At 41.0% G+C, this 15,302-nt stretch overlaps 2 protein-coding genes across 3 annotated transcripts; one reads left to right on the forward strand and one right to left on the reverse strand.

The window, feature by feature from the left end:
- Positions 1–178: 178 nt before the first annotated feature.
- On the forward strand, positions 179–7,907 carry tram2 (translocation associated membrane protein 2). Its single transcript, XM_056428789.1, has 11 exons — positions 179–340; positions 2,401–2,464; positions 2,809–2,918; positions 3,736–3,852; positions 3,986–4,044; positions 4,714–4,798; positions 5,228–5,298; positions 5,549–5,653; positions 5,781–5,924; positions 6,778–6,935; positions 7,112–7,907. The coding sequence occupies exons 1-11, from the start codon at positions 221–223 to the stop codon at positions 7,186–7,188; spliced, it is 1,110 nt and encodes a 369-aa protein (XP_056284764.1). The 5' UTR covers positions 179–220; the 3' UTR covers positions 7,189–7,907.
- Positions 7,908–10,712: 2,805 nt separating this feature from the next.
- efhc1 (EF-hand domain (C-terminal) containing 1) lies at positions 10,713–15,004 on the reverse strand. Of its 2 annotated transcripts, none has more exons than XM_056428364.1 (10): positions 14,652–15,004; positions 13,728–13,946; positions 13,328–13,615; positions 13,046–13,195; positions 12,611–12,803; positions 12,284–12,357; positions 11,810–11,950; positions 11,433–11,646; positions 10,961–11,113; positions 10,713–10,850 (listed from the first exon to the last, which is right to left on the reverse strand). In XM_056428364.1, the coding sequence occupies exons 1-10, from the start codon at positions 14,715–14,717 to the stop codon at positions 10,822–10,824; spliced, it is 1,527 nt and encodes a 508-aa protein (XP_056284339.1). In that variant the 5' UTR covers positions 14,718–15,004; the 3' UTR covers positions 10,713–10,821. The 2 variants fall into 2 exon arrangements, with proteins under 2 accessions (XP_056284339.1, XP_056284338.1); XM_056428363.1 differs by having other exon boundaries at positions 12,131–12,357; positions 14,652–15,003.
- Positions 15,005–15,302: the final 298 nt, after the last annotated feature.

Below are 15,302 nucleotides of genomic sequence, written 5' to 3' on the forward strand. Positions count from 1 at the left end.
TACTTTCCAAGACCGGTGACCGCTCAGGTTGAAATGGCCTTTTGTCACAGTCGACTGCTCTTATTGTGTAAATGGTTAGATGGCCTCGAAGAAGGTATTTATGGCACTCGCCCTTTAAGAAGTTGCGCATGCGTATATCAGTGAGAAAGTTAACTCCTGAACTTCGTAGTCAGAAAAATTCAGATTTATAAAATTGCAGGGAAAACAGCATTGAGTTGACATGGCATTTCGCCGAAGAAACAAGAGTTATCCATTCTTCAGCCAGGAGTTCTTAATTCAAAACCATGCCGACATCGTCTTCAGTTTCGTAATTTTCATTTTGATTGGATTGATGTTTGAGGTGAGATCAACTCGGATTCTTTCTTCCCTCGTCTCAGCTGTTTCGCGATGGCAAGCCCGCTGCACGTTCAAAGGTGCAACTTGGTGCGAAGTGGAAACTCGTTCGGTCGAAACTATCGTTTGCTTTGTAACAATGTCTTTTTAGACTGCATCTTCGCTCTCTCGCAGTGGAATCAGTACGGCGGATATGGTGGCAGCTTGCTGCAGTTCTTTTCTTTCTTCTTTTTTTGGGAAATACAAGTTTTATGAACAATGAATGTTGCTTCGTTCGCAGTCGAAATAGCAACGTAAGATGTAAAACTGAGAGACTGTAAACAGCAGGGTGTAAACAGCAACTTTACTTTATTGCTAACGTTAGTTAAACTGTGATATGTTCAAAGTTGTCGGTATTTTGAAACCTTGCTACCTAAAAGTTAATTTCAAAAGGAGTTTAATAAACCGTGATGCAACTGAAAACTCATCTGATGGCACAGCCATATATGTATCTCCAAATATAACTCATTCGTTTCTCATTAATGTTCGTGAAATGCACATTTTACCCCTTTTTGACGCTGTCTTGTTCCAGTTCCAGCAAAGACAGACCGCCGTAACATTTTGATTCTACGAATTGTCAGTTGCCACAGGGAGCCACGCTAAAGCTTTTTTAGCGTTCAAATTAAAAGCTTCGCCGTATCTTGGAATGTGATTCAGCAGACGTCCGACAGCGATGGGTTTTATTTTGAAAAGCGTAGACGGAAGTGGCGGGACTTTCCCATCGCTGACTTGACAGTGATAGTTAACTGCCACGTCTCAGTCTTTGAGCTGTTGCTGCTGGCTCTCTGTGGGTTCAGCCGTCCTCAGGATTGCTGACCTGAGGGACTTTATTAATGGAGTCTCTCAAAAGCGAATGTCTTGTTCTTCGTGCTACCAAATAGGCTTTTTGCTTGAGCTTAATTATTTAGCTAAGTTTCAATACGGAACCCTGGTTGAGATCACACAACTGGCCGAGTAGAAACTCGGCAGGGGATTTCCTCTTTATTTTTCTTTTTTCTTTTACGAAAAAAGAAAACAAACATGCTACAAGCTGGTCTTGAATTTGACAGTCTGACCTTGACAGATCTTCTGGAGCCTCGGCTTGCAAGGAATGACTGGTGACTGAATTGTTGCACTGAAGTTCCCAAACTGGGTCCCTTCAGGGCTCTCAGTAAGGAGAAGTTAATATCAAGTCCCAGAAGAAATGTGAGGGCTCACCGGTTGATAAATGGTATCATACAGACATCTGATACACAACTTTACATTACCATGAACGTTAAAAAACATTAGTCAACTCATCAACTGAACAATGTTGACCATTTTTTAAATGCCTCAATAATTTATCAAGCAAAAATATGGTGTCAGCTTCTCAAATGTTAGCACTTGCTACCTTTCTCCCTTTCAAAAAAGAAAATTGGTACAATTTTAATAACTTTGTGTTTTATAATGCCGGTTGAGCAAAAACAGCTATTTAAAATAAATAAAAATCCTTGAGCTCTGAGAAAGTGATTGGGATGTTTCTCTATTTTCTACCATTTTTAGAGAATAAACTGTTCAATTAACTGAAAATATAATTGAAGATGATTTAAACTTGCAAGATACTGGATATATTTCTCTCTTTTGGCCTCCAAAAGTTACTCCGATAAAACTATATTCAAAATCTGAAGATCTCCATTTGATTGAACTCATCACAGCCACAGAGACCTGTGACAAGGGGCGACACATTGTCTCGGTTAAAGTGGTCTTAAGCTAACAAGGTTAGGAAACTTGCTTTTCATGAACTATTTTGGGAAACCGTTACAGCGTCCACATCCCTAGTCAACATAGACAGATTGTTCAGCTCCTAGTAGGTTATGATATCACATGAGGAATGGCAGACACTATTCTAAACGACATGATATATTCTGAAAGGCTAGGATTCTGGCTCGTTCTCTATCCCCCGACACACTCGTACACCTGCTACAGACTGTACAGACTGTATGACACCTTGAAGACTGGCCTCTTGATGTTCTCTGACATATGCTAATTCCCATATCATCTAATTTTCAGGCAACAGCCAAGACGGCCATCCTCTTCATTCAGCCTCAGTACAATGTCACCACACTCTCACCAGGTATGCAGTGCTGATTTTGGGACATGGGATGTCTATATGTACAGATTGTAAAGCACTCTGAGACAAATTAGTAATTTGTGAAAATGGGCTATACAAATAAACTGAACTGAATTGAATTCTTAAATACTAACTTTAATTCACGGATTTTTTTTTTTTTTTTACTCCTACAGTTGATACATTTCAGTTTCACTTCTGCGTTTCCTGCATATAACTTCCTATTACTGCCACTGAATTGTGACATCAAAATGAGTTTACATTGCTCCAGGATGTTTAACACAGCTGATTAAAAGTGTGCTGTGTGTGTGTGTGTGTGTGTGTTGTTGACCCCTCCTTTGTGTGCTTAGAGGGCGAGGTGACGTTTTACCATAACGGATGGAAGGACTCTGCCACCATCCTCTTTTATTTCTTCATCGCCATCATCCTCCATGCAGTAGTGCAGGAGTATCTTCTGGATGTAAGTCCCTAGTCACCGCGGCATCATGCATCACGAGAGGGTCGACACACAACAAGGTCCTTCTAGGCTTCAAATGTAGTCAGGGATGGACATACAAAGGCAAGAGAGTAAATAATAAAATGAGTAGAAGGCAATCATTGACCAAGAAAATACAGATAAAACCGAAAATATTTATTTTCCTTGCTCAATTTAAACCCAACTAAGTGTACATTCATTACTAATGTGTAACTGAATTTATAATGGATAATTATCCATGTTTGTTGATTTATATGTGCATTGCATTTGTTTAAATAAATAATGGCTTGTGTACAAATTGAACACTGCTTTAGACTTGATACTAAATTCCAAGGCACTTAAAAAATATTGTTAGGTAATGATTCAGAAATGCTGGAACCTTTTAAATGAAATGTTAACAATGAGTTATGAGTGATCTCCCATCCACAGTAAGCAAAGGGAAAATGTTTTTCAGACTAAGTCAATAAGGCTGGCATTGCTCCAGTTCTCTTCGGAAGAACGAGTAGAATGTCGTATACGTAAGATATGAGTGTGTCGTTGTTTAGAAACAGGCCAGCGAGGAGGAAGGAGGTTTTATTTTAGCACCAACACCACAGTTTCCAAAGTGTCTTGAAAGGAAGACTTCAGAGGAGGCTTTTTTTAGTACCAGACATAAATAGTATCTGCTATCTTTTCTTGTCCTATTTTTTATTTTTTTACTGCGACACCTCCTTGTGCGTGATAAATCCAGCTGTCATCAGGCCAGCCATTATGCCTGGATCCAGTTGCATTCACATGATCTCTTGTATTGTTCATGTTGCAGAAAGTGAACCGGCGTCTCCACCTCTCCAAGAGCAAGAACACCAAGTTCAATGAGTCGGGTCAACTGTGTGTGTTCCACCTGGTGTCGAGTGTGTGGAGCCTTTACGTCCTCGTAACAGTGAGTGAGATTATTCAGTGACTACTTCAGGCATATCAAGAATAAGAAGTAGTGTATTACACACACACACACACACACACACACACACACTAATGACCGACTGGATAAAGTGTTCTTTTCTTTGATTTCTAAGGAAGGATATCTCTTTCATCTCAGCAGTCTTTGGGAGAACTATCCCCATGTACACCTCAGGTATGAATGATGCGATACTTGCTCTGTTAGTGAATATATTTTCATAAAAACAAAAAATCTAATATATAGTTTTGAGAAGATTACATTTTTTTTTCTACCCCAGGGCCGGTTATACTATGCACTATATAAGCTTCATCTCGACTTAAATATTACAATACAACTACATTTCTACTCAGGGTTCCCCTATGAACATGCTGGAGTTCATATTGTAATTTAATAATTTATACACAGTGGATCTCGGGACTCTGGGGCCTCAAATTGTCTGATTTGGTCTGTTGGTAATCTGATTCGGTCTACCGCCTGTAGTTTGTCGCTTACCATCACTTCGTGACATGCACACTAAGCCAAATCTAACCAGCCATGTTAATATGCAGGAGAGTTCCTTTCCTAAATACTCTCCAGTTTGGGCAGGCAATGATTTTAAAAGTGGATTCAGAAAGAATGAATTCAACACAGTAAAAAAAAAAAACAAGGACATTTCTGCTGGGTCTCCTGATGATCAGTTTTTTAAAGTTATTTTTTTAAAGGTTTTACTTTTCTTTTGTTTACCATGAGAGCCAAATCAAACTGAGTGTGTCACTGTGGCAGATGTCTAAGTTATACGGACTCTCTCTCCTTCTTGCCCTTATCCCCTTCTCTTACTTCCCTTCTGCCGGTCGGTGTTTCTAGGTTTCAGGTGAAGTTTTTCTACCTCACTCAGCTGGCCTACTGGCTCCATGCCTTGCCAGAGCTCTACTTTCAGAAAGTACGCAAGGTCAGTAAGGAGGCCCTGGGAACTGGATGGGCTTTGGAGTGTGACTAGATGAGTTCTGTGTGTGTGTGGGGGTGTGTGTACTTGTACATCTATCTTTATGAGCACCCAGACTTTTAGACCGTCATAGTCAGGACATTTTTGGGAAATGAGGACATTTTCTTCTTCAACTGGCTGTTTGCGGGTTAGACTTGATTTTAAGGTTCTACTTAGATTTAGGTTTCGGTGACAATAAGAGTTGGGCTCAGGCATTTCATTAGTTGTGAAGGTGGGAATGCTCTGTCAATGAGTGTCATCACAAAGACAGAAGTACAGGGACGAGTGTTTGTTTCGCATTTATGCACGTTAGACTGAGTGTGATGAAGAACAAAAAGCTCAAGGAGTTCAGAATGCGATACCTTTTGCAAATGACGGCTGTTTGTTATCTTTCAGGAGGAGATTTCTCGCCAGCTCCAGTACATCTGCCTGTACCTGCTGCACATCGCTGCAGCCTATATGTTAAAGTAAGTGTTCAGCAGGAGAAGCTTTCTTTTTGAGAACCTGCAAATTCAAAGACTTGTCAAGGAAAAATGCATTTAGAGTGAGAGTTGACTTCCCATCGAGCTGAGTTTTACTCCTTAACTGTATCTGCAGCACTATATTTCACTGCACTACTCTGCTTTACTGGTGTTATGTAAATGACTGTTTAGCACCCTTACATGGATGTTCCCCACTCAATGATTTCCTTTGCCTGCTTCTTTTTGTTTTGTTTAGTTTAAGTCGTGTGGGTGTGGTGCTCCTCTTCCTGCAGTATGTCTCAGAACTGGGCTTCCACATCGCCAGACTCTTCTACTTCACTGATGAGAACCATCAGAAAATGTCAGTAACCTCACTGTTTAGTGTTTCCTTTTTTTCTTTTAAATGATCAAGCTTTTAGCTTGACTTTCAAGATGTATTGATATGTTCCTATGACGAATAGTTCAACTGTCGTTGCTCTGTGCTGCAGGTTTGACCTATGGGCAATCGGCTTTGTGTTTACCCGGATGGTCACTTTGACTCTGATGTTCCTGGCTGTTGGGTTTGGTCTGGCTCGTAGTGAGAACCAGGGCCTGGACTGGGAGATGGGCAACTTCAACACTGTACTGATAAGGTAACGACCGATGCCAGCGTCTGTGGATAATGAAGGATCTTGAAGCACTGCTATTACTTTCTACAACTGCTCTAACAACCGTATCATCAAAATATGGTTGGCGCCCATTCAAAAATGTATTTTTTGTATTTTTTATTAGATTAGATATTCCTTTATTAGTCCCACAGTGGGGAAATTTCAGGATCACAGTAGCGGGTGCACATTAGAGCATTAATAAAAAACACTAACAATACTTAATACTGACACTAAATATACAGAGGAAACAAAATATAGACACAAGGCAGAGACCAAAGTGAATTTCCAGCAGGTTAAAGTGTGTGTGCCAAGATCTCCAGCGATCTACTGCAGTTTGTTGTGCAGATGTTTTCATGTTTTCATGACTTCATGTATTGTTCTGCAACATTTTCAGCAGCTTTAGCCAGGTATTTGACACCGAGTGACCAAATATGACATGGAGAGTAAAACAATACTCAAAAACAATTTGCTTCACTTGCAGTCATATGACTATTAATAACTTTATTTAAAGATACCTCTGAACATACAGTAATTTTATTAAAATATTTGACTTTGTACTTTACTTTTGAGTTACTCCAATTGCACTTTTAATATGACTTGTATTATGTATAATGCACCCTCGCCCCGGACAACAGACCTAGCGGATTACTTGAACACAGGTTGCAAACGGGGCGACTGGTCCAAACTAAACTGTGGTCCCCTTGTTGTCCATGGCAACCATTACTCTCAAAGCCTGAGAAATGTAAGAAATGTTGTTCAGACCTTACTTAATGCAATGTCAGGTCCATTTTCCAAAGCACACAATTGCACTAATCTTCTGGCCTCGGGGCCCCTTCAGGATGACGGTTCTCCTGCTGATTTCTTTGACCCAATCTTGGCTACTCTGGAAGTTTATCCGCTTCCAGCTGAGACGCTGGCGGGAGTTCAGACACGAACAGGCTGTTCGCAAGAAGGCTGCCGCAAAGCAACCCCTACGGCCAATGAAGAGAGACTCGCGTGAGTAAAAACACGTTCGATGCTCATCACCTTCGTCTTCTCCTAATGGTTACAGATTGTCAGTCAACAACTGTTTCAGAATATTACCATATTATTTCCTCCTGGAAACATTTGAATGTTTGATATCCGCTTCATTCGTACAGATCCTGACATCCCACTTCTGTCTCTCCCGCTAGTTGGTCACCATGAAAATGGAGTTCTTAAAGCTGAGAATGGAGCCTCTCCTCGGGTCAAAAAACTCAAATCCCCCTAAGATCGCACACGTAGTGGCCTGAACTGTGGCCGTAGCCCTGGCCAAGGTTCCTCCTCATCACCACAACAGAAAAGCTGGCGGCCACTGGCCACCAAACCTCTTGCTGAGTGGGTCCTGAGATGTAACGGGGGCTCAGTTGCTACAGACTTAGGCTTCAATGCTGGAGAATGAAATCAAAGGAAATCCCTTGAGCCCAACAGACATTTACTCTTTTCATCTTATCAGTATTTTTTTATACATCCACGCAGCCTGCAATCCCACGGAAAAGGAGCACCATTGTATGTCGGATGATTCAAATGTAAAGTGAACACGGTATGCGGCACACACGTTTTGCTGGCTGTGTCAATGTTGAATGTGTCGATGCATAAGTCCTGATTAGTGTTGTCTGGTGTCACAGCTGTTTTCAGCTCTCATTGAATTGGCTTTGCTTGTTTTCTAGTCTGGCCCATTGAAGCAGGACAATGTTACTGGTATGGTATGGTTTGGTGTGACAAAGGCGTACTGTGTGCTGGCCTTCACATTAACCCTTCACCATGTCTGAAAAGGGATTTTGGCCAACCAATAGAGTGGTCACCTGGGCTCCTCCCAATGAATGTCTGTTTAAAATCCTAAATTAATCACAGGACACTTAACAGATAAGCATTAAGTACATATGTTGGATATTACCGCATGCCATTCCATTTTTTTCTTTATTACTTTATTAAATAATTTTTCTGAAATATTGTGACTGAAGTCATTTCTACACGTTTCCCTATTTTGCTTAAATAAGAAAATGCTTACATTACAAATACATTAATCCCCCCTGCCACCCCAGATTCTCATTGTTCTTCCATAATACAGTAAACGGCAGTGTGTATAGATGATTGCATCATGCAGGTGGACTTGACCAATGAGCACGGAGGAGTCCAGCAACCTAAACGTGTCCCCGCTGGTCTTCTGCTTGTTTTATGTGGATGACGGAACATGGTGTTCTCGATGAAATGTACTTACTTGATTGCCGGTGTATATAAAAATTGATCGAGCCAACGAGTGCCAAGGGGAGACTAACAATAAGTGCCATGGGCGGCAGTAATGCTGTCGTCAAGCAGTTAAGTCGTTGTTGAGCTTTTTGCCTTCTTTCCATCGGCTTTGAAGAGTCATCTACCAACGTACCCTTCTGGGAAGCTTCTATTGAAGTTATGTCAGAATAGGCAAATACTAGTCATTGATGGCCTTGTATTCATTTTTGTTATGATTTTCGTAAAAGTTTTCTTCACTTTTAAAACACTTATTAACATAATGACACTTCACCTGCCAGCTTAAAATGACTGGATTCGTAAATGTGGAAGCAATGTCAGACTGAGAATGGAAAGAGTAACAGTGTAATTCAATTCAATTCAGTTTATTTGTATAGCCCAATTTCACAAATTACAAATTTGTCTCGGAGTGCTTTACAATCTGTGTATAGACCACATCCCTGCCCCAAAAATCGGACCAGACCAAAAAAACTCCAAAATAAGGGGGGAAAAAAAAAAGAAAAAAAGAGGAGAAGAGCAGGAGAGGAGGATCCTGGAGGAGAGATGCAGATGATATGATGTAATGTGTAGAAGGACAGATTTAGATATAAAATATTAATAATGAATATGACAGAGTGTATAGTAGGCATATAGTAGATAGTTTCACGATGGATCCTCCATCACGAGATCCATCAGGCAGATGGCGGTGAGGGAGGAGGGCGGAGAGTCACAGCAGTGTCAGTAGTAGATGAGCAGAAAGGGAACAGATCACCCAGACGATCCCAGGCAGATGATGGCCCATCTGGTCCGGGCCACGACCCATGAGGGAAAGTGAAAGGAAGAGGGGACTCCAGTAGAAAGCAGAGTTGATTGAAAGAGATTGAGAGATGAAAAAAAAAAGAGAAGAGAAAAAGAGGGACCTAAGACATCCCCCCAGCCTAAACGTCCCCCAAGCATATAAGCTCATAGATGCATCAGGGGCTGGACCAGGGGCTTCAGCCCTAACTATAACTATAAGAGGAAGGTCTTAGGGAGGTCTTTAAGTACTCTGTCTGTGAAAGGGGTGAGCTCTGAAATTGGATGGACTGAAGGAGAAGCTGGTTCTCTAAAAACTCAAGGCAGGCTGGGCAGGCTCCTAAGGCTCTTTTCTACTATTTACTACAAGTAGTAGTTCTCTGAGTAGTGAGAGGCTATAGCAATAGTGGGTGGGCAGTGATTAAGATATGATGGAGCATCACCAATCAAGGCTTTGTAAGTTAAGATAAAAAGTGAAAGTTGATTTTATTTTACTGGGGCAGAGTCAGTGCAGTGTGCAGGTGAGATTTGATCTTTTTCTTTTTTTAGTGAGAACAGCTGCAGAGCTGGAGATCAACTGATTGGAGATAAGCTGATTTATTAGAGCCTGCTAATAAGAAGGAGTTGCAGTAATCCAGTCTCGAACCAATGAACACCGATTTTTGCATTTTTTGAGATTTTTTGTTTTTTTTTTTGTTTTTTTTTGAAATTTTTTGAATGATGAATTTGATTTTTTTGACGGGAGTTAAAGGACAGTTATCAAAGACAACGCCCGATTCTTTACAGTGGTGTTGGATGCCAGTGCAATTGCCAGCCAGGGAGAATCACCAGAGAGAATCAATCTCTCTCCAGATAATTGATCTCGATTAAAATTGGTTGTTTTGTCTTAAAGTCATCAAGAAGTTGCAGGTCATCATTGTTTTATGTCTTTAAGACATGCTTTTATTTTACAGAGTTTTGGTTTTTTGGTGTTTTTATTTGTTTGGTTAGTTGATAGTTAGTGTCACAACAATGAGAGTTTATGAAGTGTTTCTGATATGGAGTGTAAAGGAAAAAGAAGCAAGGTAAAATGTATAATAGCTAAAAAAAACCTTGTGGGACTCCGTGAAACGGTGAACGTTGTTTGTTTGGATGCAGCATACAATCTGATAAAAAATCGAAAACATAATTATAAGAAAAAAAATTAATGCCGATCTCCAAATCGAAACCTCCAGTCACTGAACGTCTCTGTCAATGGAGATGTCATGGTCAATGCAGGATGTCACTAAGGAAGGTCAAACAGGACAAAGACAGAGGAGTCAGAGAGCTGCTGCAAGAGGTCAGTTATGTTTCATTTTGCCAGAGTGTCATTAAGGTCTGGTTTTTGTGAAATCAAGATGGTGCTAATTGTTTTTGATGACTGAATTGAAAATTTCTTAAAAGCTGATTGGAGAGGAAGAAGAGGAGAGATCGGATTTGGAAAGAGCTTAGATAGTTGATCAGAAGGGAGGGGAGAGGAGAGGTTTGTGAGCTTCTTCAGGAGCCCCTTCAAGAGGTGAGCCAAGGCCAGTGAGATAAGGCCCACATTGAGAGACACATTAATAATATCACCCTGAAAGCAACTAATAGAAGCACGAGATAAGAGAGACATTAGAGAAAGAATTGGTGGAAATGTGGCCTCAAAGAAAAACAGAGGAAATGTTGTGAGGAGAAATCTTCCAAATGAAATGGAGAAAAATGAAATGACAATTTAGTTTGATAGCGGGCAATTGTTTATTATGTTGAGAAATATTCAGCAACGGCTTTCATTTGGTCTCGTAGTCTGTGTGTGTGAACTCTTGAGGCAATCCAACCTTCCCTGACATCATGAAGATGGCTCTGCTACATCATGACCTGATAAAGAATGGGCAAAAAACAGTCAACAAATATTTTTAAAGTGACATCTACTGGAAAGTTCAGGGTCACACTGTTATTTCAAATGGCAGGTCAGATTTTTTTTTTACCATTTTGGTCAGCTGGCTGGTTATTTGCTGTCCCCACGCTCAGCTTCTGGCGCAGAGAATCAAGTGTCTGGCGCGGGATCGGTCCTGCATTGGCCTCCAGGTACTTGAGCACGTAGCGGTCAGCATCAGTCAACACGAAGCGGTGGCCGAAAACTACCAAAACAGACCAAGGAGAGCGAAGGAATTAGTGTGATGAGCGTCTCGGTTTTATTTTCTATCAATCTGGTAAATATAATTTAAATTAAAACATTAAAAAAATTATATATATATTATAGCTTAATGCATCTAGGAAGACGTGTGTAGTTTGGCTGCTCTTTTTTCTTTTTCATCCAGCTAATGATTGTACTTTAACTCGGTAGCACCATGAGTTATACACTCATACCTTTTCCTGGGAGAAAATGTTTTTTAAGGAAAATGTTCATTTTATAAATCCAGACATAACAGATTCATAAATACAGATGGTGAATGTTACCCTCCACCGTGGCTCCAATAGCAAAGTCTGCAGGAGAGTAGAACTCAGAGTTGTCGACCGTGGAGCCCGGCTTGAGGATGCGCTTTTTTTTCAGGAACTTGCCACCGATGATCCCGGAGTTGCGAGTGGTCTTTTCAAAAATACTCATCATGTCATTGGACAGGAAGTAGGACAGTATGAATTGTCGGTCCTCGTCTCCGGGATTCTGGGAGTCCTGGAATGTCGGTGACAGAACAGCTTCAGCAAGGTGAGACGTAATCTGGTTGGTTGTCATTGGCTTTGAGTTTTGGTGAACATTAATAACTTGTGAATACATCCAACCGACCAACAGTCATTCCGAAGCTTTGGTCAGAGAAGCAAAACAAACATTCTCTCACCAGCCGGGCGCTGTAGCGCAACACCTTTTGTTCGTTTTCCAGCATCTTTACCACATTCTTTTTGGCAGGCCTAGGAACTAATGATAAACAATTCTGGAGAGAGTCTTCAGCTGAACCAAAACCATTAAAAGGAGGAATCTCCTGTAGAAAGATCGACAGATTAATTTATTAATCTACAGAGGTAAATTGAAAGGTCATCGCAGCCACAGACGCGTGAAAATACACAACAGTAAAACAAACACAGATTTATACAATGAATAAACATGGAAACATGAACAGACGAGGGGTTCATAATCGTGAAGATCCAACTCCACTTCTTACCTTCTTCCTCTCCTTAAGCAGGTCTGTTTTCTTTGGTACCTCGATGGGTTTCACCTCCAGGTCAGGGTGATTCTTTTGGTAATACTCTTTCGTGAAGGCGTCACAGTCATACAGGAGGAAGCGACGGCCCAGCAGCTTTATCTTTTCACCCACCTGGAAGTCTTTGGGGGAGTAGTACTCGTCTACCTCCGCCGCTGAAACCTCCAGCACACAGCTGGGAAAGCTCTCTGGATGGAAATAGAAGTATTGCTATTATCTTCATATTTTAAGGAATAGTGTGCTTTTTTAACCCAAACTAATTATAACCAGAACTCGATTACAGAGCGTCATGCGGGTTTAAAGATTACAGACATTTTCTAGAGGCATTCCCTCTGTTATTGTTACTGGGTACAAAGAGACATGTGACCAAAGCACTGGACCAGATCCAAGGCCTTGAACACAAAGCTAACGGTGACACAGCCACACAGCGTTGCAGCTCACCAAACTTTGGTTTGACTTTCTTGGGCAGCTTCTGTCTGTGCATCATGACGGGGAAGGGATATCGGCCGCTGTTGCGTTCGTAGACCTCGTTGATCTCCACCGTGTCGTCCACCAGGTAGTACTGGATGGTCACCGGCCTGGTCTCCCCAAACAGAGAATCCGTGTCGTCCCACAGGGCCAAGAAACGCAGCACCTGACCAAGAAGAGGTGAAAAGCCTGAATTAGAATTGGTATGCCGAATGCAAAATTGAAGATTACGTCACACGATTATTTATTTAGAAAGAATGTCATTTAGTTCAACACTTGACTTTGCTTTTGTACATGTCAATTATCTTAAAATAGGTGTCACCATTGATCTTTAATAGAAGAAATATAAATTTCACCGAAAATGTAGGAATTACCTGGTGAGTTTAGAATGGGGGAAATGTCCTTTACCTTACGATCCATGGTCAGGAACTGGTGCATGTTGTCGGATGCGGAGGCCTTTGTGAGGGAAGGCGGAGGGTTTTCTCGCCGTTTGGTGTAGGGATCCACCGGCATCGGCTCAGGGTCGTTCAGAACAATGCCCTCACTTTCCATGAATTCCTACATATGATGAATGAGACACAGTGTATGTACACACACACACATCCGCACATCCATATTTGTTTTTGTAAGACATGCACACAGATAACAAATATACAGAATGCACTCATGTCGTATGAGTGCATGTTTTACCTTCGTAAAAGAGTCGCACTGCGTGATGTGGTACTTGACCCCGTACACCTCCAGGTCCATGCCGACATTGAGGTCTTTCCATTGGTAATGCTCTCCACGCTCATTCTTGGGCAGCCGCTGGCGTTTGATCCGTTTCCCCTGCGGTATGCCAGAGTTCTCCACTCTGGGCTCAACGATGCACATGCTGTCATCCTCCAGGTAGTAGTAAATGACCACGGGGCGCACGCAGCACTTCTCTTCCGGGGAAAACAGGACCGTTTCCTGAAAGTATGCGTCGTAGCACAGCACCTGCAAGACGAGAGGATGGTACAGAACACACAAACAAGTAATTGCTTCTTTTTTGTATTTATTATGAGACTAAATGATAATGAATAAATAATGAATAAAACCCTTGTCGTACCTTTTTGTCAAGGGCCACGTAAGCTGGGATGAAGTCGTTGACGAGGCTCTGGTCAGAGGAGCCATAAGTAATGTCTGGTGTGTCAAAGGTCAGCTCATTGATCTCCTGCTGGATCAACTCAGACAAAAGGGGATCCTGTCCAATACCCACAGTGGGCCGATGGGCCTGAGCGTAGCCTTTGCTGTAGTTCAGTGTCTGGGGACGGTGGAAGGCTGACTTCTGCAGAGAAAGACAATAAAGGTCCCATGTTGTAAAAAGGGAGATGTTCTACGCAAATATAAAGCAGGTGTAAGTGCTCTACAAAGACTGTGAAAGCATTGAAAACGCTCAATCCATGGAGAAATACACTCTGCCAATATTATCAAACTAAGCTGTTGCCTCGCAACATAATATATATATAATATCTTGGAATATTTAGACAGACGGTATGAGAAAAATAAAGAGTTCGTTGAACAATCAAGCCTGTAAACATGCTCGAGCAGAAACACAAAATACAAGTATGAACCTGGAAATTAGCATGACATGTCTCCATTAAAGAGTCCAACATTAGCTCTGGTAAATCACAATAGAAATACAAATGTTAGTACATTATACTACATCCAAAGGGCATTTCTCATGGTGTGAGGTACAGAGGTGGACGGGATCGTAACGCCTGTACATGATAATGCAACGCACATTATTCCATCTCAGATTTAAGTTGTTAACATCCGAGGTCAGACCTGAATAGCACTTTCGACATGACTGGAGGAATGTCATTTGCATTACAGAAAGAGAAAAGTAACGTTCCTTGTGAATAAGATTAACGTTAACTGATTGATTACATTTGACGAATGTTAGTGAAACGTAACGCAACTTTTCAATGAAGATAACCTCACGAACTTAGTTTTATTGTTTAATGTTTCAACATGAACGTTACATTCTTACCGTTACATCCCGAAACGTGTATCCTGGTAAAAATGGCAGTCCGTGGCTATTCCAGTTCCAAGACATTTCTGGTCTGAAAGTATTTGGTCCGACAGAGGTTTTCAGTTTCGTTTGTGTCGGGTAAGTTTGTGGTATCCATGGAAACGGCCCGACAGCAAGCGTTTCCCAAAAATTAAAACGTACATTAGTAATATACAAATATTTACGAAACTAAAGATAAATATATATTTATATTATAAACATATGAAACAAATACATATTCAGAGTGAAAATAAATCGATATTGACAAATATAAAAAATAAAAATAAATAAAATATATCATATCCTCCATAACATCGAGTTGTTTTCACATAGAAATGTAGAAGCTTACGTGCTACAACCACTTATATCATTTATATCAGGAAGAAAATTGGCAATAGCCATCAATAAGTATGATAATTGGTGTCTTAAATCTTAAATTACACAAACTGAAGTGCTCCAACTTTACCACCAGGGGGCGATCAACACCAATAAATCCTCCTGGTCTCCCTGACCGACAGGTCGTCATCATAAACTCACGTCTTGCGAGTTTATGGATACCTTATTGTACATTGGGTCAACTCTATAGTTGTAGTATGACATTATTATGAGTTCGAGCAGTTAATTATTTCG

Source organism: Pseudoliparis swirei, chromosome 12, assembly GCF_029220125.1.
Source record: "Pseudoliparis swirei isolate HS2019 ecotype Mariana Trench chromosome 12, NWPU_hadal_v1, whole genome shotgun sequence".
Taxonomy (NCBI): domain Eukaryota; kingdom Metazoa; phylum Chordata; class Actinopteri; order Perciformes; family Liparidae; genus Pseudoliparis; species Pseudoliparis swirei.